Source organism: Mesoplodon bidens (genome assembly GCF_964165515.1).
Source record: "Mesoplodon bidens genome assembly, chromosome: 7".
Taxonomy (NCBI): Eukaryota; Metazoa; Chordata; class Mammalia; order Artiodactyla; family Ziphiidae; genus Mesoplodon; species Mesoplodon bidens.
The window spans coordinates 51,082,092-51,108,894 of record NC_138164.1 but is presented as its reverse complement, the minus strand read 5'-3'; the positions used below and the strand labels follow the sequence as shown (position 1 = coordinate 51,108,894).

The 26,803-nt window shown below is 47.7% G+C and overlaps 1 protein-coding gene across 11 annotated transcripts in view; it reads left to right on the top strand.

Moving 5' to 3' along the window:
- BMAL1 (basic helix-loop-helix ARNT like 1) overlaps window positions 1-26,803 on the top strand; it is a gene marked incomplete at its 5' end in the record, with an annotated part of 106,449 nt that overhangs the window by 73,461 nt on the left and 6,185 nt on the right. For 5 of the 11 annotated variants that reach the window (XM_081240263.1, XM_081240265.1, XM_081240259.1 and 2 more), the window contains 13 exons: window positions 922-1,145; window positions 3,403-3,441; window positions 3,738-3,779; window positions 5,134-5,291; window positions 7,044-7,123; window positions 11,934-12,026; window positions 13,152-13,269; window positions 15,785-15,934; window positions 18,415-18,661; window positions 19,978-20,084; window positions 21,711-21,861; window positions 22,670-22,758; window positions 24,295-24,418. In XM_081240263.1, coding sequence (XP_081096389.1) covers window positions 1,006-1,145; window positions 3,403-3,441; window positions 3,738-3,779; window positions 5,134-5,291; window positions 7,044-7,123; window positions 11,934-12,026; window positions 13,152-13,269; window positions 15,785-15,934; window positions 18,415-18,661; window positions 19,978-20,084; window positions 21,711-21,861; window positions 22,670-22,758; window positions 24,295-24,418 — 1,538 coding nt within the window. Of the gene's footprint in view, window positions 1-921; window positions 1,146-1,907; window positions 1,997-3,402; window positions 3,442-3,737; window positions 3,780-5,133; window positions 5,292-7,043; window positions 7,124-11,933; window positions 12,027-13,151; window positions 13,270-15,784; window positions 15,935-18,414; window positions 18,662-19,977; window positions 20,085-21,710; window positions 21,862-22,669; window positions 22,759-24,294; window positions 24,419-26,803 lie in introns of those variants that run through there. The other 6 variants (XM_081240261.1, XM_081240262.1, XM_081240269.1 and 3 more) reach the window with 6 other exon arrangements.

The window sequence follows — 26,803 nt, the reverse complement described above, 5'->3', positions numbered from 1 at the left end:
AAAAAAAAAAAGATATGAATTCTCAATGTTTTGCAAGTGTTTGCAGTGTCTTCACTTCCTTATGCAAGGTTTTCCTTGCGGTGGAATCCTGAGTACAAAAGGACAGTTGGGGAGGACAGGACAGACTTTGCCTGGGCCAGTGATGGAGAGGGACCACTTTTTCCTGACTCCCAAGTGGGACTTACAGGCTGAGAAAGGATATTTTCTGCTTCCCTACAACTTTGATAAAAATGTGTAATAAAAATACAAAGATAGGGCTTCCCTGGTGGCGCAGTGGTTAAGAATCCACCTGCCAATGCAGGAGACACGGGTTCGAGCCCTGGTCTGGGAAGATCCCACATGCCGCGGAGCAACTAAGCCCGTGTGCCACAACTACTGAGCCCATGTGCCACAACTACTGAAGCCCACATGCCTAGAGCCCGTGCTCCACAACAAGAGAAGCCACCGCGTTCAGAAGCCCGCGCACCACATCGAAGAGTAGCCCCCGCTCACTGCAACTAGAGAAAGCCTGCGCACAGCAACGAAGACCTTACAGCAGCCAAAAATAAATGAAATAATAAATAAAATTTTAAAAATACAAAGATAACAAGTAGATCATATTTCATTGATTAGGTTTGATTAATTTAGGACTGTCAGAATAGCTGGGACACTTGGTCCCCTCCGTGGGAGGAGCACAGGGGTGTAACTTCTAGAGCCTTGGGTTCTGGTTTAGTTCTTCCATGCCCTGGCATGGGGATCTAGGAGAAGCCACCCAGTTTCTCTGAGCTTTGTGTCTACAAGAAAACTGAGTGGGTGAGCCTAAATTACCTATAGTAACTCCTAGAGTAAATATGATGCCACTTCCAGTTCTACCTGGTCCTGTTCCGGTTGACTGGGTGAGAGAGATGTTGGTGCTGTAATCAAGTCCCTTTCCCTCCACAGAGCCACCCTGGTCGTCCTCCACCTTAGAAGAGCACGTAGAAATAAACGTGCCTCTGTGCCTCCTTGTACCTATTCCAGACTCCAATGGCCGAACAGAGAATGGACATTTCTTCAACTATCAGCGACTTCATGTCCCCAGGTGCCACCGACCTCCTCTCCAGCCCCCTGGGCACTGGTGGCATGGATTGCAACCGGAAACGGAAGGGCAGCTCCACGGACTACCAGTAAGGCCTTTGGGCTCGTCTTCCTCTGGCTAAACTTGGTGTCGGCTCACAGGCATGAACATCTAGGGCCTCTACTGTCCCTCCTGGAAGAAGGGATCCTCTCTGTGAAAAGGGATGGGAATGAAAGATCCAACTCCAGGTGGCCACACAGTAGTTGATTTTGCCCTTTATCTTCCCCCTGGATTGCAAGCAGGAGGGAGCTTCCAGTACTGCTGAGGTGTTTACTCCCCGCTCCTGTCCCCAGATTGTTCCACATCGAGGGAAAAAGAATAGCCGTAAAGCCAGGCTCCACATTTTACCCCTTTCTTCATTTTCCTTTGCTCTTTTGAGCAAGAGGGCTAAGTCCCTGGATGTAACCTCAGTGGTTTCAGAAAGAGCTTTGCCCGAAGGCCTCTCTCTAGGAGGACATCAATGGCTTACTTAACGTTTATGGAGTGAACAAGTAGAGGTCATCTCTGGAAACAGTATAGGAACAGTGATATTGTCCTTAAACATTATTTAAGTTAGTGTGTTCCTCTTATATTAAATAGTACTTTTCTTTTTAGACTAGATGGCTTTTCTTTTGAGTAAGTAAATTTTCACACTTACAGTCAACTCTTCTGTAGCTGTACAAACATCTAGGGAATAAGTCAGCATAGAACATCCAAAGGCACGTTTTGTGTTGTAGAGGCAACTGTGTGGAGTCTTGCCCAAATGTCCATTTGAGAGGTTTTCTTCTGTTTAATGAGGGAAAATCTCCAAGGAGGTATCCCCCTACAGCAGATGTCCTTTCTGCTGAAGTTCACAGGTCGAATTTGGGGAGCACAGTGGCTGGAGGCCAGATGCCCACTAGGAGATGCTATGAGTAATAAGTAAGTGATCCCAGGTGATTAAGAGAGTGGACGCCCAGGGGATGGAGAGTGGGTGTGAGGACTGAGGGTGTTCTTCCATGGCAGTAACTCCCCAACAGGGAAACTAGATGTTTTCTGTGGAGCCTTTGTCTTGGGCCAGTGCTGATGGAGGGCTTGACATGTTCTAAGACCTCTGCTATCTAGATCTGTGGTTCCCAACCTTGCCTCCATCCAGAACTTTCAGGTTTCCCACATGGACCCCAGTTTGCAGGTCTTCTGTAATTCATGGAGACCCTATTAATTAAGCAACCATAATCCTTTTCTTATCATTTTAACGTACTAAACTCATACCTGTAGGGCAGAGCTTCTTTTCACCTGAGATGATCATCTGCCTCAGTGAGCAGATACAAGTCTAGACAAAAGGGAAGAGAGGGTTGTCATTTTCCCCTGTGGCCTGTAGATTTTCTTCTGAACTTCAGGACTAGCTAGAGAAAGTCTCTGCCTGTGAGGAAGTCGAGGGCTCTTGGTTGGGAACCACTGTTCTAGAATGCCCGTGATGTGCCTCAGTGCTCCTGAGCAACTTGTTTTTGCCCTTGAGATGACATTGTTTGGAAGGTCATAATTCCTCCTTTCTTACGGGAGAAAGGAGGAGGCCCAGACGGTGGTCAGTGCCCTCCTGAACGATTTAGGGGTTGGAGAAGGGTGTGAGCTGACCCAGGGGATTTAGAGCTCCTTCCTCTGAGGATTTCAATCTGTTTTCTATTGAACCACAAGGTGATGTGAAAACTGGATTCTGGAGTCCATGCAAGGAAGGCAGATCCCTGCTGTGGCCCCAGGAATCTCTGTGGCCCCCCAACCCCATGCCTCCCTCTGTCCCAGTTCCTCAGGGCTCGGGGTTTCCCACTGAGTTGAGAACCAAAGCATTGGGTAGCAGTGCCTTTGAAGAGCTGGCTTGGGGCTCTGCTCAGTACTTCTTTGTGGGTACTTTGATTTCCCCTCCTCACCTCACCCACCATCACCAAATATATAGTATATTTGATGCTTGATGTGTTTTGCAAATGAATGAAGCCCATTTATCCAGAATGATGGAGGTGGGGAATGAGGTGTTACAGTTACTCGGATACTCTGGTTACCTAAGAGTTTTCATAAATGCTATATGTATTCCCAATTTTCTCAAACAATGAATACGGTAAAAATATGTTAACACGCAAACTCTATTGAGACGGTATATATAACTTTTGTTTGGTCTGGGTTTTATAGTAGGTTCAAGTTGGTTTTGTTTGTTTTACTTTTATACATCAAGAGTCAATACTATGACTATTTGAGCTTTCTATTTGCTTGGTTTCTGGATAAATGAGGGCCTTCTGTATTATGATAAGAAGCTATTTTGTATGTCTTAACAGTCACATTCTCTTTTGTTTTCTCAGAGAAAGCATGGACACAGACAAAGATGACCCTCATGGAAGGTACCATGAATCTAGTCATTTGAACTTCAGCATCCTTAGAGCCATTTTCTTTGCATAATTAAACATTCTATTACTTGGTGCAGGTTCCATCCATGTCCTTGATTAGGGATAAGCAAGGAGGCCTTGAGCCTATGGGCTTGAACTTGTCTCCCTCCCCCCGCCCCCAGCGTGGCCAACAACCAAAGCTCTTGTGTGGCACGTAGAGATGACAGGGATAAGGCAGGGAAGAAAACAGATGTGTAACTCTGCTGTCAATCTCCAGGACATTGTGTTTCTTCTTTTTTTTTTTTTTCCAGGTTAGAATACACAGAGCACCAAGGAAGGATCAAAAACGCACGGTGAGCTCGGACCCTCCTTCTGTCCATAAACTGTCCTGGTTTGGTTGCTTGGTGTGTAGCCAAGGAGGCTCTGCATATCTGGTCCTTGTCTGTCGGACGGTCGTCGACACTGTCATGTCCTTAGGGAAGGAGGAAGGGGATGGGGGCCCGGGCTTGATGTGGCCTCTGCCCCCGCCTCCATCCCTCCAGGCTGAGCCGCCTGCACTCTTTGCCGTCTAAGCACAGTTAACCTGAAGGGGACTTTGGAGGGAGCAGAAGATAAATCAAGGCTAAAGGTTTTCTCCGTCTTCAGCAGGTTACTCCTTCCTGACTCAGGGCCCTTCGGGGAGACCTGGCTCAGTGACTCGGTTCCCCGGGCTGTCCCAAGCCTTTGAAAGTGCCCTTATTGCTCAGCAAGGTGCAGTTGAAGGCTAGACGTGGGGGTGCCCTGCTCCCTCAAGGAGATTCTCTAACTCCGTCTTTCCTGCTTCCAGCCATGCCTGCGACTCCTTTCCATGCAGATCCTGAGCTCTCCCGCCAGTAGCCCCAGGGCCATTTGAGTCTGTATTGTGACACAGAACCAGGGGCTGCAGAATTTGACCCGACACTTCTGGCTTTTCCCTCATGGACCAGCTTTGGCGAGAGACCCCACGGTTCTGTTGCTATGGCAGGGGCAGCAAACTACGTTTCCACTGTTGACACACCTCTTTAGGGGGACAGTCACAAATGACAGGTGCAAAGCAGTCAGGGAGGGAGTGTGTGCCCATGAAAGTGTCACGCTGACTCGGCAGGCAGCAATTCCAGGGAGGAAGGCGTGTGACATTCCTCAGTGGAAACTCTTGGGGACAGATGTAGCAAGTGCTGCGTCTAGGTGGGGTCATGGCCGACCCAAGGACGGCAGCATTAGTTACCTGGTGTCTCAATCAGTCGGTCTCCGACAGGCCACACAGCAGGCTCCCCACAAACCTCAGAGACAGCTCAGCGTGGCGCCCTCACAGATGTCTGTTCTGGATGCTTTGCCCTTTGAATCCTCCACCTCCCTTCTTTCCTTCACCTCGTCTTAAAATCCAACTTTATTGGGGCTGAGAGGAAAAGAAATGAGGAGAAATTAACAGCTCAGTTTACTCTGAAAAGACAGTTTTTGTAATATTTCTCAATTCTAAGGATGAGGTGAGCATTAAAAAAAACCTAATACTGACCTGGCAGTGAGCCCACTTTTTTTGGTGACTTTAGTAGGAAGGCCTAGTTTGAAACATTCTGCAGATTCTAAATTTGCCTTGACAGATGAATATTGAAAACAGCTATAATTTATTTTCATCGTTTCCTTGATGCTCTGTTACATTTTACAGAAATCATTTTTCATGTTGTTGTTCAGGGAAGCTCACAGCCAGATTGAAAAGAGGCGTCGGGATAAAATGAACAGTTTTATTGATGAACTGGCTTCTTTGGTACCAACGTGCAACGCGATGTCCAGGAAATTAGATAAACTTACTGTGCTGAGGATGGCTGTTCAGCACATGAAAACATTACGAGGTGAGATCCCGGCTTTACTGTCCTTTACGCCCTTGCTCACAAATGTTACCACCCTTACCTAGAATGTTCCCGAGTCCCCTTAGGGACACATGTTTATTACTTGCAAATGTGTAGCCTTGAGTAAGTAATATGCCTGTCATTTTCAGCAATAGACCTGGTACCAAATGAAACGATTATTGAGCTTCTGTGGGTATCAAGATGCAGTTTTGCTGTCCTGCATCTCCAGAGGGTGGAGGCTATGTCCTGTGCATGTGTATATATGCATGTACATATCAGAGAGGACACTGCTGAAGTCTCAGCTTGTGCATATGTGGTGCCTGGACCCCACCCATACAATGATATACATCAGAAATGTAGGTGCCCTTAGTGACACAGGAAAGTCAGTTTCAGTTTTGAAGAGGAAAATTCATCATGGTTCCTTTTGAAGAGTGAGTCACTGGTTGGTGGGACTTGCTGCGTTTTATTGTCAGGAATGAACACTGATGATATTTTCATCTTCCTGGAATTTTCCCAAACCAGATCAACTCTTTATGAGGGAAGCAGTGTTTTCCTTCTTTTCTGAGTGCGGGGAGGGTGAGAAAACAGAGGCAGAGACGTGGAAGTGACTTATCCACACCACAGGAGAAATCCGAACTGTATCAGGCATTTTAGTGAATGCGGTTCCTGGAATTTTCCACAGCTAGCCTTGGACTATTTGAGGAAATTGGAAAGTGGGCGCTCACTCAGATCTCTGACCTGTGTGGTAAAAGAATTATGTCTTTTATATTTCTACAAAGCCACCGGAAATAAGAAGTAGCTGGCTTTGTCTGACTTTTAATCATTATTCAAAAATGTTGTATCCTTTGCCCGGAGAATGGCATTTTAAAATTCATATTAGTGAAGATAGAGATTAAATCATTATAACTAACTTCTATTACGTTGGAAGGAAAAGAGTGGCAGAGCTCAAGTTACCCTAAAAAGCAGGGACGTGGGTCAGTAATATGTGCCTTTTTGGTTGATATGAAAGTCAGGACACGTTCTGTTTCCCTCCTTCCCGGTGGTACTTGGAATTGTTATGGATCGTTTCATTTTACTTCTTCACTCTTTTACTAACCATTCTGCAGATTTCAAGTCATTTCCTGCTGGCATTTTTCTCTAAGTTATTCTCCTGAAAGATGCCAGATTGACAGCCTTTTAAACCTAAGTCTTGTGCCTTCCAGTCCTGGGAGCTCGAGTTGCACTTACTGAAGAAATGCATTTCTCCGGGTTGCCAAGCTCATTTAATTCAACCCTGATGAAGAGGAGCTCTCAGTAAATGCCTTCTACAGGGTGTTTACTCAGGGCCTGGCAGTCTGGATGATTTCCCAAGAACATTTAGAGTGGAGATTTGAGCAACCGCTAGACAACCCATTTAATATAGATCTTGGGAGGAGGGAACCTCCCAGGAGTCTCTACCAGTTTGCTTCTAGAGCTGCCTTCTCTCTTAGAAGCAGTTTTTTAACTGTGTCAGCTCCTGATTTTCACTATAGTGACAAAAGCAAGCTTGCCAAGTCTCCTGGGGGCAACAGTGTTTGCTTTTCGGTGGAATTCTCTTTGGCATTAGAGGCTTCTGTCCAAAGTCAGATCTAGCCCTGTCTCCGTTAAGGAAAAAGAAGACAAAATTTAGATCCCAAGTGGTAAGGCCTGGCCGCATCTGGAAGGTTTGAGGCAGTTGAATGGAATGAGACATCTGAAAATACAGTGTCCAACGCTTTCTCTTTTTTCCCCTGTAAGGTGCCACCAATCCATACACAGAAGCAAACTACAAACCGACTTTTCTATCAGATGATGAATTGAAACACCTTATTCTCAGGGTATGTTGCAATTATGGGATTGTTTTACACAACATTTATTTTTACAAATTTCAGAGTTAAGTACCAGCGTGTGGGAATTTGATGTCTCAACACTGAACTTGCTTAGGCTGACTTCCTCTTTTGGGGTCTCCACCTTGCTCTTACTGTTTGAACAGGCTTCACATCTCTTCCCTGAGACCCTCCTCTTCTCCCCTTGCTCAAGCAAAAATTGAAGGTCTATGCTACTGGGACTTTAAATCAGAAGAGCAGGATTTTGTTAAAATAGGAGGTAATGAAGAATCCCCTTCCTGAATAGGAAGGTTTTAGAAAGGGACTGAAACTGAGAGCAACTGAGAATTTCTCATCACTTAACCACTGGCACAAAAACAGCCACCTAAATCTTTATACCAAAATTCCATCAAAACAACAAGCTTCCAAAGACACCATGGCCCGAGGAGGAAAATAAGTGGAGGAGGTGATGCTTTCACCTGCTTGACTGCAGTGCTCACTTTCTCCTGCCAGGCTCTGCAGAGAGGCAGCTGAGGTGGCACTGCGGGAACCTGGCTTCTGTGCGGAGTCAGGTCTGCTCTGGGTAGAGCGAGATTCACTTGGAAATTGAAGGGAGAGACACCGAATTCAGAAACGTGTCCTCTTGCAAACTGTGAAAAGAGAAACAGAAGCCCAACTGAAGGCAAAGATACCTGCCTCATCTCGCCACAGCCAGGGCTGACCTCACTTCTCTGAGCAGAAGTTTGCAAAGCCCCGGCACAGAGGCTAGTCCAGCTGGATTTTTGCATCTTCACTACGCATTTTCAGCTCACCCTGGCTTCAGGCCCTCTGTAAGCCTGGCCTGCCTGCTCATTCCAGTAGTCTCTGTCCATCCCCTCGTGACATGCTGTATTAACTGCAAGGAACAGAAGACGTGATGAATAAACAGGGCTTTGTGTTTCTCCAGCATAGCCAGTCCTGGGGTAGGCTGTGAGGGGCTCGTCTAGGGGCTCAGTGAGGTCAGCAGGAACCAGGCTCTTCTGTCCTCTCACATAGCCCTGCTGAGCTAGCATGCAGCTTGTTGCCTCATTGGAGTGAGACGGCCTGTGCCAGCTCTCAGTAGCTGATCAGCCAGAAAAAGGGCAGGGGAGGCTCCAGGCCAGCCGTCTTTTGTACCAAGAAAGGATGCACCTTCCTGGAAGCACAGTAGTGGACTTCAGCTTATCCAGAAGATGTCACCTGGTCCCCCATAGCTGCAAGGCATGTTGCAGAACAAGTATCGTAGACGCAGGCAGGAGAGCGGGGGGTCGGGAGCAGCGGTTGCCACACATACTTTTCAGAACCGCATCCGTCTGCTAGATTTCCCTCTAGGAGTGGCTGCCACAACCCAGTATGGAGCTCCAGCTGTGGCCTGGTTGCCTCCCTTGCAGTAGAAGCCATCTTATTAGTGCCACATCCGGGGTAGCTGTAATAGTGGCCCTCCCCGGCTCTCTTGTACGTGAGTTATTGTTAGGCCAGGTTTTTTCCATCGTGCGTAGGTGCAGTTTTTTGAACTTCTCTTTTATCGATCCAATAAATATCTATTTATTGGATAGTCCCATATTGCAGCTTATCATTAGCGATCCTTCAGAGCTTCATGCGACTTGTAGCTTGGATACATATGTCTTCTGTCTTCCATTTTCATTCATTAGCTAATTCAGCAAACATTTTAGTACTTACTGGTTATGCATGGCCCTGTCTTACAAACATCCAATCACTGATAAACACTGTAGGGTGGGACCAAGCCTTCTCAGGAAGTTGGCGATGGTCGTTTGGTTACCTCTCAAGGCATGCTCGGAAGACCCAACTCTGCCCTCACTCCTCCATCCTTTTCATAAAGGTGTCCTTGTTCTCAGGGAGGACTTGCTGGAGTTAAGATGTAAACTATATCTGCAGCATCTCCAGAGAGACCACCAGGGCCGGCTTTATGGGCATGCAACCTATGCAGTCACACAGGGCCTGGCACTTGGTTTAATGCTCTGCTGTTACCATCTTGAAAATTGTATTTGAGAACAAGGGTCCCTGCATTTTCATTTTGTACTGAGCCCTACAGATAATGTAGCTGGTCCTAATTGCCATACTGATAATTTGGAACTTTTTAAAATTTTATTTTATTTTTTTGACTGTGTTGGGTCTTCATTGCTGGGCGTGGGCGTTCTCTAGTTGCGGCGAGCGGGGACTACTCTTCGTTGTGGTGCGCGGGCTTCTCGTTGTGGTGGCTTCTCTTGTTGCGGAACGTGGGCTCTAGGCACGGGGGCTTCAGCAGTTGTACATGGGCTCAGCAGCTGTGGCTCACAGACTCTAGAGCGCAGGCTCAGTAGTTGTGGCGCACGGGCCTAGTTGCTCCGCGGCATGTGGGATCTTCCCAGACCAGGGCTCGAACCCGTGTCCCCTGCATTGGCAGATTCTCGACCACTGCACAATGAGGGAAGTCCAAATTTGGTGTTTTTAAAGAAAAAAAATATATGTATGTATATGTATAAAACCAGCTCTTTTTGTGATGACAAGTGCTTAATAATTGTCTTGTTGCTGCTTTTCTGAATGATTTCCTATTAGATGCCCACACTTATCAGGGTCTGGAATAAGGGTTTTAATGCTATCCAAGCTAAATACTTTATCTTGGGCTTGCCTTTTCTGCTCTTCTCTCTCAGACAGCCTCAGTGGTGATTTGTCTTCCCTGATGGAACTTTTCTCACGTCTCTGGCCCATCTCAGTGGCTGTGAAATACTGTCTGATTCCTTGCCGCTTCCAGGTGCCCAGTTCTTGGGAATTTCCTTCAACAGATGGCAGGGTCCACTCAGATGATGTTTGAACAGTTTGGCAGCAGGAACTGGACTTCCACTTTTCCTTACCAGTGCAAATCTGACTAACAGCATTCTTTACTAAGTGCTTTCAAAATATCTTTAATAACCGGCGTGTCAAGGAGCAGTGAACCTGATCAGTTTATAGTGTCTGAATCCTGTATGTCCCGAGTTTTGAAAACGTGGTGGCTGCTTGGGCTCCGTGTCATTCATTAACTTAACACCGTCCTCCCTGAGGGCGAGCCTGCCCTGGTCTTCCTGGGCCCCATGGTGCTCGTGTTCTCACCCCTCTGCCCTCTGGCTGTCCCCTCAGCCCCGGCTCCTTCACCTGCTGGTGTTTATCTGCCCGAGTAAAGCGGTGTCAGAATGTTTTGTGCCTCCCCTGCGCTGACCGTGTTCACCAGCCTCTGGAACCTCCTCTCCCTCCCCTGCAGTGTGTTCAAATCCACTGCACTCGTGTCACCAGTTTGGGCCTGACTCTGCCCAGCATTTCTTCCAGGATGTCACGGGCACCTTCTTCCCAGGCATCTTTTGTGCCACATCGCTTCATTAATGAAAAGCCTCAAAATACTCACTTCTCTGGTTAGATATAAGATTGTCAGCAAGGCAAGTGAGGAAGTTATTAATACTCTCTTTTTTGACAGAATGAGGCTTCCAGCAGATGGTGCTTGGGAAGTTGCTTCCCCCTCACCATCATCCCTTGCCCCTGGGCCAGCTCAGAGACCTAACTTAGGAAAGGATCATCCCCAGCTTCCTTCTGGCAGGACAGCCTGCCAAGCCCTCTCACAGCAATAGTGAATCTGTTCCCCTTTTACTCACTTCTTTTATCCCAGCACAAGTGCATGTACCGTTCTGTTACCTTCTGGCACATGAATTCATTTCCTAGTTCTTTGAATTAAACTGCATCCTGAAGGCCCTTTTGTGGAAAAGGGAGTAGGTTCTCTAGATTCTTCCAAAGGACAGACTGCGGCCCAGCAAATAACGCAAGATAACCACGCACTGTGATTTAGACCGTGGTAGCTGAATATAGAGCAAGTGCATGGTAGAGAACGGAGCCCCCTCCCTGGCACCGGGAAGGCCCCAACGGGAGTTGAGTAGTTGCCCGCCTGGAAAGTCATGGATAGGATTCAGTCACACATGCACAAAACATCCTAAGCTCTTAGGTACCGTAGCTTTGTTATTTACCTGCTTCAGTCTATCCAACAAATACTGTCCTGTCTCCACACCTATCTTTACTGGCCCTTTGGATTTTTACCTGTATTTAAAGTGAAGAAGAGACGAAAAGAAAGTCAGGGGAAATTTTTGCTTTTCTTTTTTTTGTATCATTTAGGAGACAAACAGCCCAGCCCTGGGTCAAGTGATAATACTTGAGAGCAGTACTTCTCGAGCCTGTGTACGTTAGAATCACTTTGGGATGGGGGTAAGGGTTGGATGGGGAGGGGGTAATGATCATAGCCCCAGTGATCTAGCCCCATTCCAGACCATCAGCATAAAACACCAAAAGCAAACCCCACTTCAAATGTTGAGAACCACTGTTCCCGAGAGCTCCCTGGAAATGCAGGTGTTCGAGTTGAGGACGGATGGAGGCTGCGACATTGGACTAGGGGGTTCTGATCCTAAAGTTTCCTTCCACTCTCAGATTCTCTGATATTACAGCATTGTTATACTTAGAGCAATGAAATGGATTTCTCTGGACCTTCATGCAATCAAAGGAAAATTCTTAAGCTGAGTTCTGCTTTGAAACAGAACTTACTCTAATGGGACGTTCCCCTGTAATCATTAGATAATACACGTGTATATATCTGCCTTGGAGAGAATCTTACTATTCTTGGAAGGCATTTGTCCTGAACATCCTGTTCTCAGGATACCTGTGAAACTGTCGATGACTGCAGTCCTGTGCTTTGGATACTTAGAAAACAATCTTTATTTGCTATCAGAGTGACTATACTATAAATCATGTTTCCTGAAGTGTGATAAATTGATTATCCATTTCTCCTGATTAGGCAGCAGATGGATTTTTGTTTGTCGTAGGATGTGACCGAGGGAAGATCCTCTTTGTGTCAGAGTCTGTCTTCAAGATCCTCAACTACAGCCAGGTACTGTTCCTGCTGCTGATGGGCAGCCTCACAGCAGCCAAAAGGGTCACCCCACTTCTCAGAATAATTATGGTGGACAAGTGACGTGTGAAGTGCTTATATATTCCCCCACCCCATCCTTCTTCCAGAAAATTCTTTACACAGAAATGAATATAAACTTAGAAAACTTCCTTTAATGTGCTTCCCCCACTGGGAAGTTCGACCTTATCAGCATTGTAACTTTCTCACTGCTGCAAGATAAACAGCCCACAGTGTAGGGGTCGGTGGGCAAGGGGCTGACTGACAAGGAAGACAGGTAGGCAGACAGTACAATACCAGGGAATAAGAAAAATGGGAATCCACCCATACTGTGTCTACAGTGATATGTCACTTATTAGCTCTGTTGAACCTCAGCGTCCTCTAAACAATGATTGTAATAATCCATACAATCTATGACTGTTTGTAGGATCATATAAGATAACCATTTATAAAAGCTTCTAGAACAGAGCTTTTCACCTATTTTGTCCCTAGAGTTTTTACTCGTTTTTTTCATTCATTCACTCATTCACATGCTGGTATTTGCATGGAAACTTAGTAAAGCAGAAGAATTGCAGAATCAAAATAACATTTATATAAATTAGAATTAATGTAAATTTAATGTTTCCAAGGTGTTTTGCTCTTTTTAGTCTTAGAGCAAAGCTGTGGAAGAAGTTATTTTTATCTCTGCTAACAGTTAGGCTAGTGAGGCGAATAGTATGACACAACTTGTTTAAGAACAGAGGTTTAATGGATAGAGTCAGAGCCCAGACCCTACATTCCTCCCTCTGAGGTCTTAGAAGGGAATCTGTGGGCCTCAGAAATAAACGAAAAGGAATACATACTGAAAGACTTTTGCCTTAGAGGAGCATGAACTATTTCTGTACGTGGTTGAGCCCTTTTTCCTTCGTGTCTTATCAAAACCACAGTCCCAGTGCCTCATTCATTGTGTCTATATCTAGGCAAAGTGACTGGACGTGTGCACATGTTAACACATGAAATATTTGAAATTCTCGTGCTTAAAAATGCAGAGTAAAGGCCCAGCCCTCGTTGGTTAATACATGTTCCACGTGCCGTTGACTTGTCCTTTTTGATGATACATTCCCACAGAATGATCTGATTGGTCAGAGTTTATTTGACTACCTGCATCCTAAAGATATCGCCAAAGTCAAGGAGCAGCTCTCCTCCTCTGACACTGCACCCCGGGAACGGCTCATAGATGCAAAAAGTGAGTTTGGGATCCGCCGCTGCTTCCTCAGCTGCCTGCCCAGGCGGCTGAGCGCCGGGCTGAGCAGTGTGTGCGGACCTCAGCCTCTGGGTTCCTACCTCTCTGCCCTTTATCTGGGTCCCAGGTGCTGTCTTTGGCTAAGTGGGATTGTTTATGTTACTTTGTGTTTGTTTCTCTTTTGTTTTACATCAAGAAGAAAAAAATTCAATGTCCAAACTCGTGAGAGGAAAAACAGCTACTTTCATTTGATTTTTTCCGATTTTTAGTCTTTTTTTTTTCCAGAATCTAGAAATCCCAAGTTGTATGTTCCTGAGTTTAAAGGGTTCACATCAGTTTGATTTGTTCCCCCTGAAAAAATCACCTCTATTTATCTGAGTTGCACTCATGCAGCCTCATAAGATGAAAGTAAGAAAACTTCAAGTGTAAATATGACACTTCTTTGACCAAAGTGGTTCTTCATTAGATGCCCCACCCCACCCCGCCGCCTGCCTCCCTGCTTCCTTCTTGCAGCAGTGGAGCCATCACTTGCGTTCTCCCCCAGCTTCCTGCTCCTGCACCCACTCCCTGCCTCCTGTGTGAGGCCACAGAAGCTCTCTTCTCCTTCAGCCCCATGGGGGTGCTGTGCACTCCAGCAGTTAAGAGCACGGACTCTGGAGTCAAATGCAGGGCTCGCATCTTGGCTCCACCATTTACTAGCTGTGTGACCTTGAGCAAGTTACTTAACCTCTCTGTGCCTCAGCTTCCTTATCTGCAAAATGTTACCTATTTCATCAAGTTGTTGTGAGGATTTAATATGCTAATAATGGAGTACATAGTTTCCAGCACAGAGTAAGCACAACGTGGTATTTACCTTGGCCCAGTGCCATCATAGCCTAACTAGTTTCTTGCTTCCAAGCTCTCCATTGTAATCTCTGGAAGGAAATAATCACCAGAGGAATCTCCTTTAAATCATCCTTTTCACTAAGGCACTCCTCTTCTTCCTGTAAGTACAATGCAGTCCCTGGTACCTGTTGCCCTTTATAGTATGGTCCTGCAATTTTTTTAGTGACCTCAGAAGAGAAAGATGAATGCTGTTTGGTCCTTGCCTCTAAAGCTCTTACCATGTCGTCAGGGAGACAAGGAGACAGCACCATTCATAACAGGTGCAGCCATAGCTGTAGTACCAGGCATAGAGACCGATGAGTAATTCTCACGTGGGCGTGGGTACAGGCGTCACGGAGCAGGTGACAGCTCCAGGTGGGTTTGAAAAGATGAATTAATGTTTGCCAAATGATGAAGGGAGGAAAGGCACAGAGGAAATGACTTGTGGACGGGTGCAGACGTGCGGTGCTGTGGGCTGCCGGTGCCGCTGGAACAGAACATGCAGGGGAGGGAGAGGGCTGGACCACGAAGACCTTTTCATCTGTGGGGACACAGTGAAGGGCTGTGAGCCAGGCGGGGCAGAGGCTCGGATGGGCATTCGGGGAGGATCACTGGGGCAGCAGTGTGGGAGGTCGGTGAGAGCAGGGAGACCCAGGAGGAGCCCCCGGCAGTAGCCATTCCTGCGATGGCTGCTCCCGCGGTGGGTGGTGGGCGCTTGTTCCCCCAGACGTGATCTGCAGCCCTGGCTTCTGCACCGACAAGTAGCCCATGTTTCTATCAGGATCACAGTCATGCTTTTTCTCCAGAGACTCTAATTCAGTTCGTCCGGAACCATAATTCAGACCACAGATAGGAGCCAATTTATCTGTGAAATTTATATGATTTAACATTTTCTGGTAGCTACGTTTAAAAAAGTGAAAATAAGTGCAGAATTTTCTTTAATACTGTATTTTATTTAACACGAAATCCAAACTGAGGTCTTTTACATTTTTGGGGGGTACTAAGTCTTTGAAATCCTATTTTTATTCACACGTACAGCACACCTCCAATTTCAAGCTCTCAATAGCCGCATGTAGCTAGTGGCTACCACACTGGGAAGCACAGATCTAGAATGGGGTCCCGAATCTGCAGGTTGATGGAGCGTCCGGGGGTTCTGGCGTCCAGCCGGGCTTGAGACCTGAAGGCGGTCCCGCTGCCTCCTTTCCATCCCAGTATCCAGGCCTTGGCCATCCTCCAAGTCCCAGCCCACCTGCTTCCACCTCCGGGAAACACCGATTGTTTCTGCCATTTACTTGGCACTGATCACTCAGACGTCACGTTGTGTTATCATTAGTCTTTTCCTGGTGAACTTCCATTTCCCCTTCTCAGCCATCCACTCCTGCTGGACAGGAACCCTGTGTGTATTTCTGTATTCCGTGGAGCACCTAGTCCATTCATCAGTCGCTGCATTCTTCGTGATCTGTAAGCATTCCTGTTGACAGCACCCCTGTCCATACAGCATCTGTTAAGGCCTAGACTGGGGAGAGGGGTTATGGTCACGTCATTGTTACAGAACAGCGAGGCAGGAAAGAAAAGACTTTCTTCAAGGGCACACTCCCCCTCCTGACAGACAACACTACCCTCAGTTTATCACATTTTGTGTATTGATTTGCAGCTGGACTTCCAGTTAAAACAGATATAACCCCTGGGCCATCTCGATTATGTTCTGGAGCACGGCGTTCTTTCTTCTGTAGGATGAAGTGTAACAGGCCTTCCGTAAAGGTTGAAGACAAGGATTTCCCCTCCACCTGCTCAAAGAAAAAAGGTAACCACTTAACAGTTCTTTAAATCCTATCACAGGTGGAGCGCTCAGCAGGGGGTGGGCCCAGAGCAGCGGGTCCCAGGATGGCAGCCAGGACCTCACTAGCCCCCCTTCAATGGGGGCAGTTGGGGAGCGGTGGGGGGAGCTGGAAGGCCCTGATGGTGTCACGGTGACACAGGTTTGTGGGAAGGCTCCCTCTGTTTAAGTCCTGTCTTTTTTCCTGTGGTTGGGAAAGAATACTCTCTAAGTCACAGCCCCCTGCTTCCCCAGCACCCACGAGCCCACCAGAATTATTCTAAGTTCACCAGTGCCTGCAGCTGGCTAAGTGCAGTGGACACTTCTCATTTTTCTTCCATTGTGAAGTGTTTCTTCTTCCTGTCCTCTCCCACTCCGGGCTTTCTTCCGGGTTCCTTTTGTTGCTTCCTCCTCTTCTGTCCCCAGCCTTCTTCTCTTAAGAGTAGATATATACTCATCCATGGGTAATGTCATCCGCCCCCTTAGCTTTCAATGACGTTTATATGCCACTAACTTCCAAGTTCATATGTCTAGCCTGCACTTCTCTTTTGAACTCCAGATTTGTAAATTAACTGCTTATTTAGTCTACCTGCTTGGACATCTCAAGGGCATCTCAAACGTGATATATGTAGAAGTAACCACCTGAGCTTCCCCTCGAAGGTAAATGGCACTACTGTCCATCTAGCTGTGCGTGCTAGAAGCCTGGGGGGCACCCTCACCCCCTTTCCCTCCCTCCTGATCTAGTCAGTTATAAAGGCTTGCTGCCATGAATTGCCCCTGCAGAAGTTATCTGAAGTGTGTTTATCCATCTCCATGTTTACTGTTACTATCGCTAGATGGAGGCTACCCTGGATCTCACAGGCCCGGTGAAGCAGGCTCCTCACGCTTTCCAGCCCCTCACATGGCCAGGGTGACCTTTCTAAAAGCAAATCTTGGGACTTCTCTGGCTGTCCAGTGGTTAAGACGCCACGCTTCCATTGCAGGGGGTGCAGGTTCGATCCCTGGTTGGGGAACTAAGATCCCGCATGCCACGCGGCATGGCCAAAAAATAGAAGGAAAAAAAAAGAGCCAATCTTCGTATCAGTACCCTGTTTCAAACCCTTCAGTGGTTCCCGTTGCTCTTGAAGAAAAGTTTAAAATCCTTCATGTGACTTTGCAAACCCCCGCCCCTGACACTACTCTGTACGTTTGAGACTTGCTGACCTCCTTTCGATGCCTCCAAACCCTTTCTACCCAAAGTCTCCGTGTGCTTTGTCACCTCTGACGGGAATGCCCCTCTCTCGCCACCAGCTCCCTCCCTGACTCACTCGAGCTCGTCCTTTAGAGTGGACCTCAATGTCTGTCACTCCCTCCCTCCCTCAGGCTGCCTTATGTCTGCTTGTAGCACCCTGCAGGGTTTCTTTCTAACACTTGCTTACAGTTGCAGTTATGTAGTTATTTGTGTGATTATTTGTTTAAAATATCTCTCCCCCATTAGACTGTGAATTCCACAAAGGCAGGTCTGATTTGTTTTCCACTGTTTCCCAGTAACTAGCACAGACCTGATGCTTGGTAAACTATTCCATAAGGATGTGTTTACTGTTGGAATCCACAGGTGCTCCACACTTAATGTGTCCCAGATTGAAATCTTTTCTCCCTCTCCTCTAAAACTTACTCTATATTCTCTGCCCTGTGTCAATAAATTGTATAATACCAGCTAACCACTCAACCTGAAAAAGTTGGAGTCATCTTTATTTTCTTTTTTCATACCAAATATTTTGATACTCATACCAAGTCCCAGCAGTCCAAGCTCAGAAACTTCTCCTGTGTCCTGCCCTGCCTCCTCTTCCCAGCACTGCCACGGGACAGTCCTCAGCATCTCGTGCATGTCTTCCAGTTCACCCAACACTCTGCTCCTAGAACATCCAAATCACGATGGGATTTTGCTGTTTCCCCACTTAAATACCTTCGGAAGCGCTCCGTTTCCTATCTGAAAAAGGTTAACACGTTTGTGAGCAGATAATCCAAGGCTCCGACGATATGCTCCCAACCTGCCCTTCCAACTCTACCCGCAACGCCTCCTTTTCCCTTCAGCCACACGGAGCTCTTTGCTGTTTCCTGTACAGGATACCTCTTTGTGCCTTTGTATGTTCTCAGACCTTTACAGATTCTGGTCCCTTACCCATTGCTCATCCTTCTTGATCCACCTCCTTCATAGTTCTTCGGGGCGGGCTTCTTCTCCCCAGGGAGATTTAGCTACTGCTTCCTTGGTGCATGTGATGCCCTTTTGCTGTAACCAGCTCTACAAGGCGTATATGACACTGGATGATACCTGTTTTTTCTGTCTTCTCTCTCACTAGATGCTAACTTCTGGACAGTAAGGCTTTGGTTTTTATATTTTGACTCCCTACCTACACCCCCCGACTAGGCTGCCTGTGCCCCCAGGCCCCAAAGCCACACTGACATTGACCATGGACTTTGCTTTCTAGCAGATCGAAAAAGCTTCTGCACAATCCACAGCACAGGCTATTTGAAAAGTTGGCCGCCCACAAAAATGGGGCTGGATGAAGACAACGAACCAGACAACGAGGGGTGTAATCTCAGCTGCCTTGTCGCCATCGGACGACTGCACTCTCACATGGTTCCACAACCGGCGAACGGGGAAATCAGGGTGAAATCTATGGAATACGTCTCTCGGCATGCAATAGATGGGAAGTTTGTTTTTGTAGACCAGAGGTAAGAGTCTGCACATTACCCTTGAACAATGATGGTAGAGGATTTTCAACCCTGAGTAAAGCAGAGAAGATTGGGCCATCGGCTGTCTTTCTTAGGGATAGAGAGAAGGAAATGATGGGTGTATCTGCTGAAAAATGAGACCCAGTGGGTTATCATCATAAATACAGAGATTTTTCTCCATGTTATTCTTTGGCATGTAGAGACAGTGAAGTGGGGTGGTTTGATGTCCATGGCTGAAAGAGAAATAGTAGGCATAGTATGCTATCTGAATCCATGGAAGGTTCCAGGACCATTAATTCCTGTGATTGAAATTCTGGCATGTGGGGCTCAGAAAAGATGATCTAGTCCTGAGCTGTCAATACAGTCAGTCATCTGCTATAGTAACTCCATACGGCAACTTAAGTTTAATTTAATCAATTTAAATTAAATTAAAAATTCAATTCCTCAGGCTCACTAGCTACATTTCAAGTACTTAGCAGCCGCATGTGTCTAATGGTATCCATGCAGAACATTTCTTTTTTTAATTAATTTTTATTGGAGTATAGTTGATTTACAATGTTGTGTTAGTTTCTGCAGTACAGCAAAGTGAATCAGTTATACATATACATATATCCACTCTTTTTTAGGTTCTACTCCCACATAGGTAGAACACTTCTGTCTTCTCAGAAAGTTCTGCTGGACAGCACTGATCTAGTCCAGTCTCATTTTTTATGGTGGTTGAACTGAGGCTCAGCCTGAAGCCTGGCCTTCTCCAGAATTCACAACCCATCGGCAGTAGACCTGGGCTGAGAACCCAGATGTCCCCAAATTTCCACTGTTCTCTGCTGCCTCTTTAAGAGTATTCACAGGGTAGTTATTTTTCTGGCTATTAGATATAGTCACTAAATACTGGAAAAGGAGGAGGCCACCTCTAAAGGTCCTTGTGGGCCCAGAAGCTGCTGGAGCTTCTGGTGTTTGGTCATCCTGGTAAAAAGCAGCCGGTAAATTGGAGAAGCTTTGCCCTGGAGTTCAGAGTTCTACCACGTTTTTATCTAATACAGTTACTACTTTTAAACCTCCTAAAATTTGATATCTTGTGCTAACAGCCCCTTTGAAAGGATTCTTTGCTTGCTTTCCCTCTGTTTTTACAGCCCTGATTGAAATCAGTGTCATGAGAAAAAAAAACCATAAAGCAAAACCCATGTAATAAGCCCTCTGAACCCCCCTGGCTTTGACCTTGTTTTCACTGGCTGTAGCGGGCGGGATTCAGCCGGTGGAGAGATGCTGTTAATCGTCTGAATGGCTTTTTCGTTTTTTTTAAAAAAATTCCCTTTTAGGGCAACAGCTGTTTTGGCATATTTACCACAAGAACTTCTAGGCACCTCATGTTACGAATATTTTCACCAAGATGACATAGGACATCTCGCAGAATGTCATAGGCAAGGTAAGCTGGGCTGTACAACAGGTCTTAAGTTTAAAGTGCACCCCCCGCTTCTAGACTAGTCCACGTAACCTCGCAGAGAAATCTGCCTCTGTGACGTGGGAGTCAACCAGCCCAGGGGTCTTCAGGCCAAGACAGCTGTGAGGAGAGGAGGCTACTGCTTCGCCCAGCCCCATCTAGCCCCTTACAGATAACTCCCCACCCCACTGCCTAGCAGATTTCTATACTTGGGCCAGGGCAATTTCCGGAAGGCATCTCTTATTCAGAGGATTTATCTGGACCCTATAAAGATTTCGTATGGCCCAAACGGATCTAATTCTTTTCCGCAAAACCCTGCATCGCCTCCTACATTTCCCTCTTGATTAACGGCATGGCCAAATATGTAGCCTTCTGAGATGGAAGCCAACATCAACTCCCTCCTTTACTTTTTCCTCCATCAGAACTGTTCATTCACCTCAGACATGCATTTCCAGAGGCCCCTTTCTGCCACCTCCACTGCCAAGACCCTGGTTCAGCCCTTGTACCCACCTGATAATTGTGATGGACTCCTAACAGGCCTCCCCACTCGCTTCTGTCCCCAGTCCCTCTTCCATCACTATCCCATTTATGCTCTGATAGATCGAGCCTGATAACGTCACAATGTCACGTGCTTAAAACCTCCTGCCTTTAGACTCAAGCCCAATCACCCTTGACAGGCGTTCAAAAGACCCTCCACCTTCTGGCCCTGACCCACCTCCCCAGCTTTACCCCCGCCCCCATCTCCACCTGCAGAGGCCTTGTGCTCCGGCCACACTGACCATCTCTCCATTCCCTGCCCTACCAGGCCCTGCCACTCCTCGGGCAGTGCCGGGTTCTTCCCTCTCTCCCCTTGGCAAACTTGTATTCATCCCTCAAGACACTGATCTCCTCTGCCTCTCCTGAGGGCAGGAGTCACATCCTGTCTCCTCTTTTACCTCCAGTGCCTGGCACATGAAAGATGCTCGTTACATGTTTGTTACATGAAAGAATGAGGTTTCCATAGGTGAGTGACCTCTCTGAATCCAAATGTCCTAAAAATGCTGTACTGCCTTCAGGCTTTGTGATGGGGAAATAACATGGGTCCTTTGGACAGTGCCTTCTCGTTGTGTGGTGTTTACTTCATAGCTGATTCCAGTTAGATGTCTAGAATGCAGTCAGTTATTCCCAGAGCCTTCATTTCATACACTCTGAGGAACAGTGACAGGTTCACAACCGAATTGGAAGGCTCAGAGTCAGACCCTCAGAAACAACCTATTCTCTGAAGTGCCAGCTCCCGTGGCTTATTAAAGAGGGATGGCCGGGCTTCCCTGGTGGCACAGTGGTTGAGAGTCTGTCTGCCTGCCTATGCGGGGGAAGCGGATTCGTGCCCTTGTCCGGGAGGCTCCCACATGCCGCAGAGCGGCTGGGCCCGTGAGCCATGGCCGCTGAGCCTGCACGTCCGGAGCCTGTGCTCCGCGACGGGAGAGGCCACAACAGTGAGAGGCCCGCGTACCGCAAAAAAAAAAAAAAAAAAGAGGGATGGCCTTGGAGCCTGAGCGCACTTAGGATTTGGTTAGTTTAATGTATTTGTCTGAGGAAACAATAATGTTCATGGTCTCTTTGTATTTTCAGTTTTACAGACAAGAGAAAAGATAACAACTAATTGCTATAAGTTTAAAGTCAAAGATGGTTCTTTCATCACACTACGGAGTCGGTGGTTCAGTTTCATGAACCCTTGGACCAAGGAAGTAGAATACATTGTCTCCACCAACACCGTTGTTTTGTAAGTGTTTTTCATGTATCAGAGCTCCCTTGTTTCACAGGGAAATGCCTTGGGCCCCTTACCTGGGAAAGGGGGTACAGGTGACAGCCAGTATTGCATCCTTTACTGCTGTCTTGCTGATACCCTGTGAAGCCTCGGGACTGGCGGAAGCTGAAAGGTGGTTAACGAGGGATGAGCTTCAGTACTCATACCTCTGAGGGCCCGACTGGTGGAACTGCTGCCGGAGACAGCAGCGTTTCCTTCCTGGTAAAGCAGTCAGCCTTTGAGTTCTGCAGGCCTGGCATCCACTGGTGTCACTGTGGAGGGAAGGCTTGGTAATCTTTGAAAGGCTCACCAGCCCATACTGGCTTTGGCTGAGGAGGGGCGAGGATCTGCGCCCACCAGGCTGGCGGCCTGAGCCCTGGCAGCTGGAATGCCCCCTCAAAGGCTGCCACCTGCTGGCTGAGCAGGGAAGGGAAGGCCCTCCTCTTTGGCCTGCTCCCCACATCTCCTTTCCCATGAGGTCCAAACCCCCCACCTGTAGGCAGAGCCAATCAAGGGGCTGGGGCCGGCAGTGGGCTGCTTCAGTCGCCACCTCCGCTGGACTGCGCCCCACCTGCACCGGGAAGGCCAGGCAGGCAGGGAGGCCAGAGGCCGGGGTGCTGTCCATCATGTCCTCAGACAGTGAGGAGACCTATGAGCCGCTCAGACTCTTCATCTTGTGGCCTGTCCATTTCCAGAGTGGACACCGGACACCTTGGCCAAGGTGAAAGGTGCACAGTTCTGAGCAGGCCTGACTCACGTTTCCTTGTTGCTGGCATGTTCACAGAGCCAGCGTCCTGGAAGGTGGGGACCCAAGCTTCCCTCAGCCCACAGCATCCCCCCGCAGCATGGACAGCACGCTGCCCTCTGGAGAAGGTAACTATGTGCCACAGGGGCATCCGGGCTTGCCCCTGAGAAGCTGCTTGTGGCCCCCATCCCTGAGCCCCCGGTATTTGGGGTCCCCAGCCACCGTCTTCTGTGGAACAAGGGAGGCCTCGCGGGGATGATCACTAAGGACGTTGTCATCTCGCTTTCTCTGTTGAGCCTGGAATGCCGGGAACTTGTTTGTACCTTTGCTGAGGCTGCCTGGACCCTGGAAGCCTTGACAGGGCAGCCCCTGCTGCCTGTGCTCTCCTCCCCCTGCCTTGCCAGTGGCTGCGACGTGAAGTGCTCTTGGGAATGGCCGCCGGGATCCCGTGGTGGGAGGAGGGTGTCTGTCAGCACCGGGGTGCGCTGTACCCGGCGGGGCCCTCCCCCGGCTCGGCCTTGGCCGCTGCTCTCCGCACCTGACTCCTCCTTCCTCAGGCTTCTGCTTGCATGGCTTCAGCCCCTGCCTCTGCATCGATGACTCCTACATCCGGTTTCACTCCTGAGCTCCAGATCTGCCTTTCCAGCGGCCTCCTGGGCGAAGCCACCTGGAGTCCCACAGGCACCTATAACTCAGCATATCCAGATCGGTTCTCTGCACACACCCTCACCCACAGTCTGGTCGGTTAAGCCAGAAACCGTGACTCCTACCTCTCCCATTATATCAAAACACACACTCCTGTCCCTTCTGTCTTTAAACCTCTCCAACCCCACTGTTGCTACCTCACCCTCCCCATCTGTTGCTTGGCTTTACTGCAGATAACTTCCCAACTCTAGTCTCCCTACCCTCCTCTGCGCCCGCATCCTCCACTGCAGCTCATTCTCCACACGGTGAACTTGTGTTTTCTGTGTCAAGCACTTTGGTGCTCCTTGTCCCCTGTGGGTACTGTTCAAATCTGGTAGTGTGGCATCCAAGGCCCTTCATGGTCTGACGGGTACCTGCCTCTCAGTTTCGTCTGTCGCTCCTCCATCATCATTTGTAATGAGTTTCTTGGCGTGATCTCCCAAGCTGTGTCCTGCCTCAGTGCTCGTGCATACACTGGTTGCTGTGCCTGGAATGCTTCCTCCTCCTCACCTCTCTGCCAACCTACCTTATGCTCCTCTCTCAAGACTGAGCTCAGAGTTAATTTCTTCCAGGAGGTTGCACCTGGCCCTGCATGAGTTGGGTGCCTCTTGCTGACCTGTAAAACTTATCGCAGTTTGTTCCAGCCATTGTTTATCTTGTGCGTCTCCTCATTAGACTGTGAGCTCCTTGAGGGCAGGGATGCCGACTTATCTCTGTGACTCTGGTGTGCAGCCCAGTGGCTTTCGGCCAGCGTACAGTTGAGTGCATGAGGAATTAGAAGCTTTAATGTCAACATCTCTGATCCTGGAAGGAAACTTGAGCTTTTCCCTGCCGGAATGCCTTTTCCTGACAAGCTGTGGCTCTCGTGTCCCTCAGGGCACAACCCTAAGCTTGAACTTCAAGTGGATCATGGGATGAAGTGGATTTAATTTAACACATAATAGCATTTCTCCCTCTGCTTTCCCCTTTCCCACTCTCAGATTCCTCTGTTGTAGGTGGCCCAAAGAGGACCCACCCCACTGTTCCAGGGATTCCAGGGGGAACCAGGGCTGGGGCAGGAAAAATAGGTCGAATGATTGCTGAGGAAATCATGGAAATCCACAGGCAAGTAACACCTAGTTGTTCCCTTAAACCAGTGTTCTTAACCCCAGGGCACTTTGCCCCCCAGGGGATGTTTTGTTGATGTCTGGAGACATTTTTGGTTGTCACAACTGAGTGGGAGGTTGTTGCTAAACATCCAGTGGATAGAGACCAGGGATGCTGCTTGCTAAACATTCTACAGTCACAGGACAGCCCTCCCAGGCCCTGACCCCTAAGGAAGAATTTTTCAGTCCAAAATGTCAGTAGTGTCGAGACTGAGAAATCCTGCCTTTAAATAAGGAAGCTAAACCCAAACAGGCCAGAGCTAAATGGAACTCTGGGAGGCTCAACTTTCTCATTACTTTGTATGTGACCCAAGCAGCTTCCCAGCGGATAGATGAACACTAACGTTACAGGACTGCAGGAGCAGCGCCGTGAACTGCCGTGATCTGGGCCTTAACAAAACATTAGCTGCTTCTAGTCAAAAAGTTGCCTAGGGTTAGTAATAGAGACCAAGCAAATCAGCTAGTAATAGAAGCTCCCTTGGGGAAACTCCTTTTCCGTATGAAAGAGAAGAAGCTCTGAAGCAGTTTATCTGGGTTGAGTCCTAGGCCTCCGCTTAGGAGGTTCATTTAACTTCTTGGACTCTGTTGACTTAAGCCATAAAAGGGAGGCAATATCTATCTCCGTGAAATTGCCCTAGGATTGTGAGAGAACTCGGGAAATTTCCTAGAACTGACATGTAGTGAGTGTTCAAAAATTGTTAAGTCTTTAAATTGAGAGGGAAGCAGTAATTACAAGTCCATTTGAATTTGGGCAATGGAGAGGGTGGTAACCAGGCCCTTAGGCATACAAACTTAATGGAACATAATCATAGGATCCCTGCTGCCCCTGGATTGATTCTCTCAGGAGAATTGGAGGCCGGCCTTGTTTTCTAATTGGCCACAGTGGGGCTCTTATCCCAGTGGGATAACAGAACAGCACAGTTCTGTTCCAGCCCTTCAGGAATGACGGATGTGGCTGTTTGAATCTACTTCAGGAAGGAGGTGTGGGTGCAGTGTGCACTGATAATCTAGTGCTGATCAGTCCCGGCATACCCTGTGCTTTGCTTGAGACCATCCAAGGACAGTATAAAACAGTCCTTGAACGCAAAGGTCTTACAATCTTTGCGAAGCCTATTTTCTTTATGATAAAAGAAAAAAGGGAGAGTGCATGGGCTGAAACAAGCAAGGGAGGACGGTTTGAACTTGGCCTTAGCTGGGTTTCATGGTGAATGTGGGTGTTCCTTCTAGAAAAGACAGGCACATGCTGGAATGGGCATGTGAGTGGTGTATTCAGGACCCAAAAAGCAGGCCATCTACCTCGGCAGCCTCTTTGTAGAAAGGAACCACAGAGCTGTGATGGGCGATTGCTAAGAATTCTAAGAAATAATGTTGAACGGTTGAGACTGGACGAAAATTGGAAGACCCTGTGCATTGTAGGATGCTGAGCAGGTGTCCAAAGTGGTGTGTTAATAAGCATCGTGGAAGCTGGGAACTTCCTTGGCGGTCCAGTGGTGATGACTCCGCGCTTCCAGTGCAGGGGGTGTGGGTTTGATCGCTGGTCGGGGAACTAAGATGCCACATGCCGTGGGGCACAGCCAAAACAAAAAACCCAAAAAAAACAAAAAACAAAAAATAAGCATCATGGAAGTTGGATTGGAATAGGAAGAGATGAAGGTAAGCATGCTTAACAACCCAGGAATGAGGCCGACCTTATAGTGATAGTGTCCAAAAGAGAAATCAGTAATTTAAGGACTAGATATTGAAAATGAAATAAGTAACTACGAAAAGGCAATTCTAAGATAGGGAAGCTGGGGAAACAGTGGTTCCATAGATGTAGGTAGGGAAAAATGGGAGACACTCAACAATTTTTCAGTAAGCAATTAGTAGTCATCTGTGTGGGTGAAGAACACCTGGTATATAGTTGTATCCCGCCTTTCAGAAGCTTATGATCCAGGAGAGAGAGAGAGAGAGAGCTTGTTTACTCACAAATTACAGAATTAGGCAGTACAGGCCAAGAGCCAAGACTGCTGGGCAGTAGAGGGGTCCCTAGGAGACCCAGAAGCTGCAATCATCCATGTCGGTGCTAAGAGCCTGGTGGTCACGCAGCTGCCATTCAAGTTTCCCTAAACTCTAGCTGCGGTGCCAAGTCATGGCTTCCTTTGTTGAGGTCCTTCAGCTTGACAAGAGTTTATGTGGATTTACAGCTCTAAGTCTTTCCCCCTGTAAACCTACTATGTTGAGAAATAAGCTAGCTGAGGAGGGCTTGGACCCATTTTTCATCACCTGTTGCCTTAGAAGATGACGATGGTGACTGCTCACGCGAGGCCACTTTCTAGGTGGGGCTGAAACCACTGCAGCACCCTCC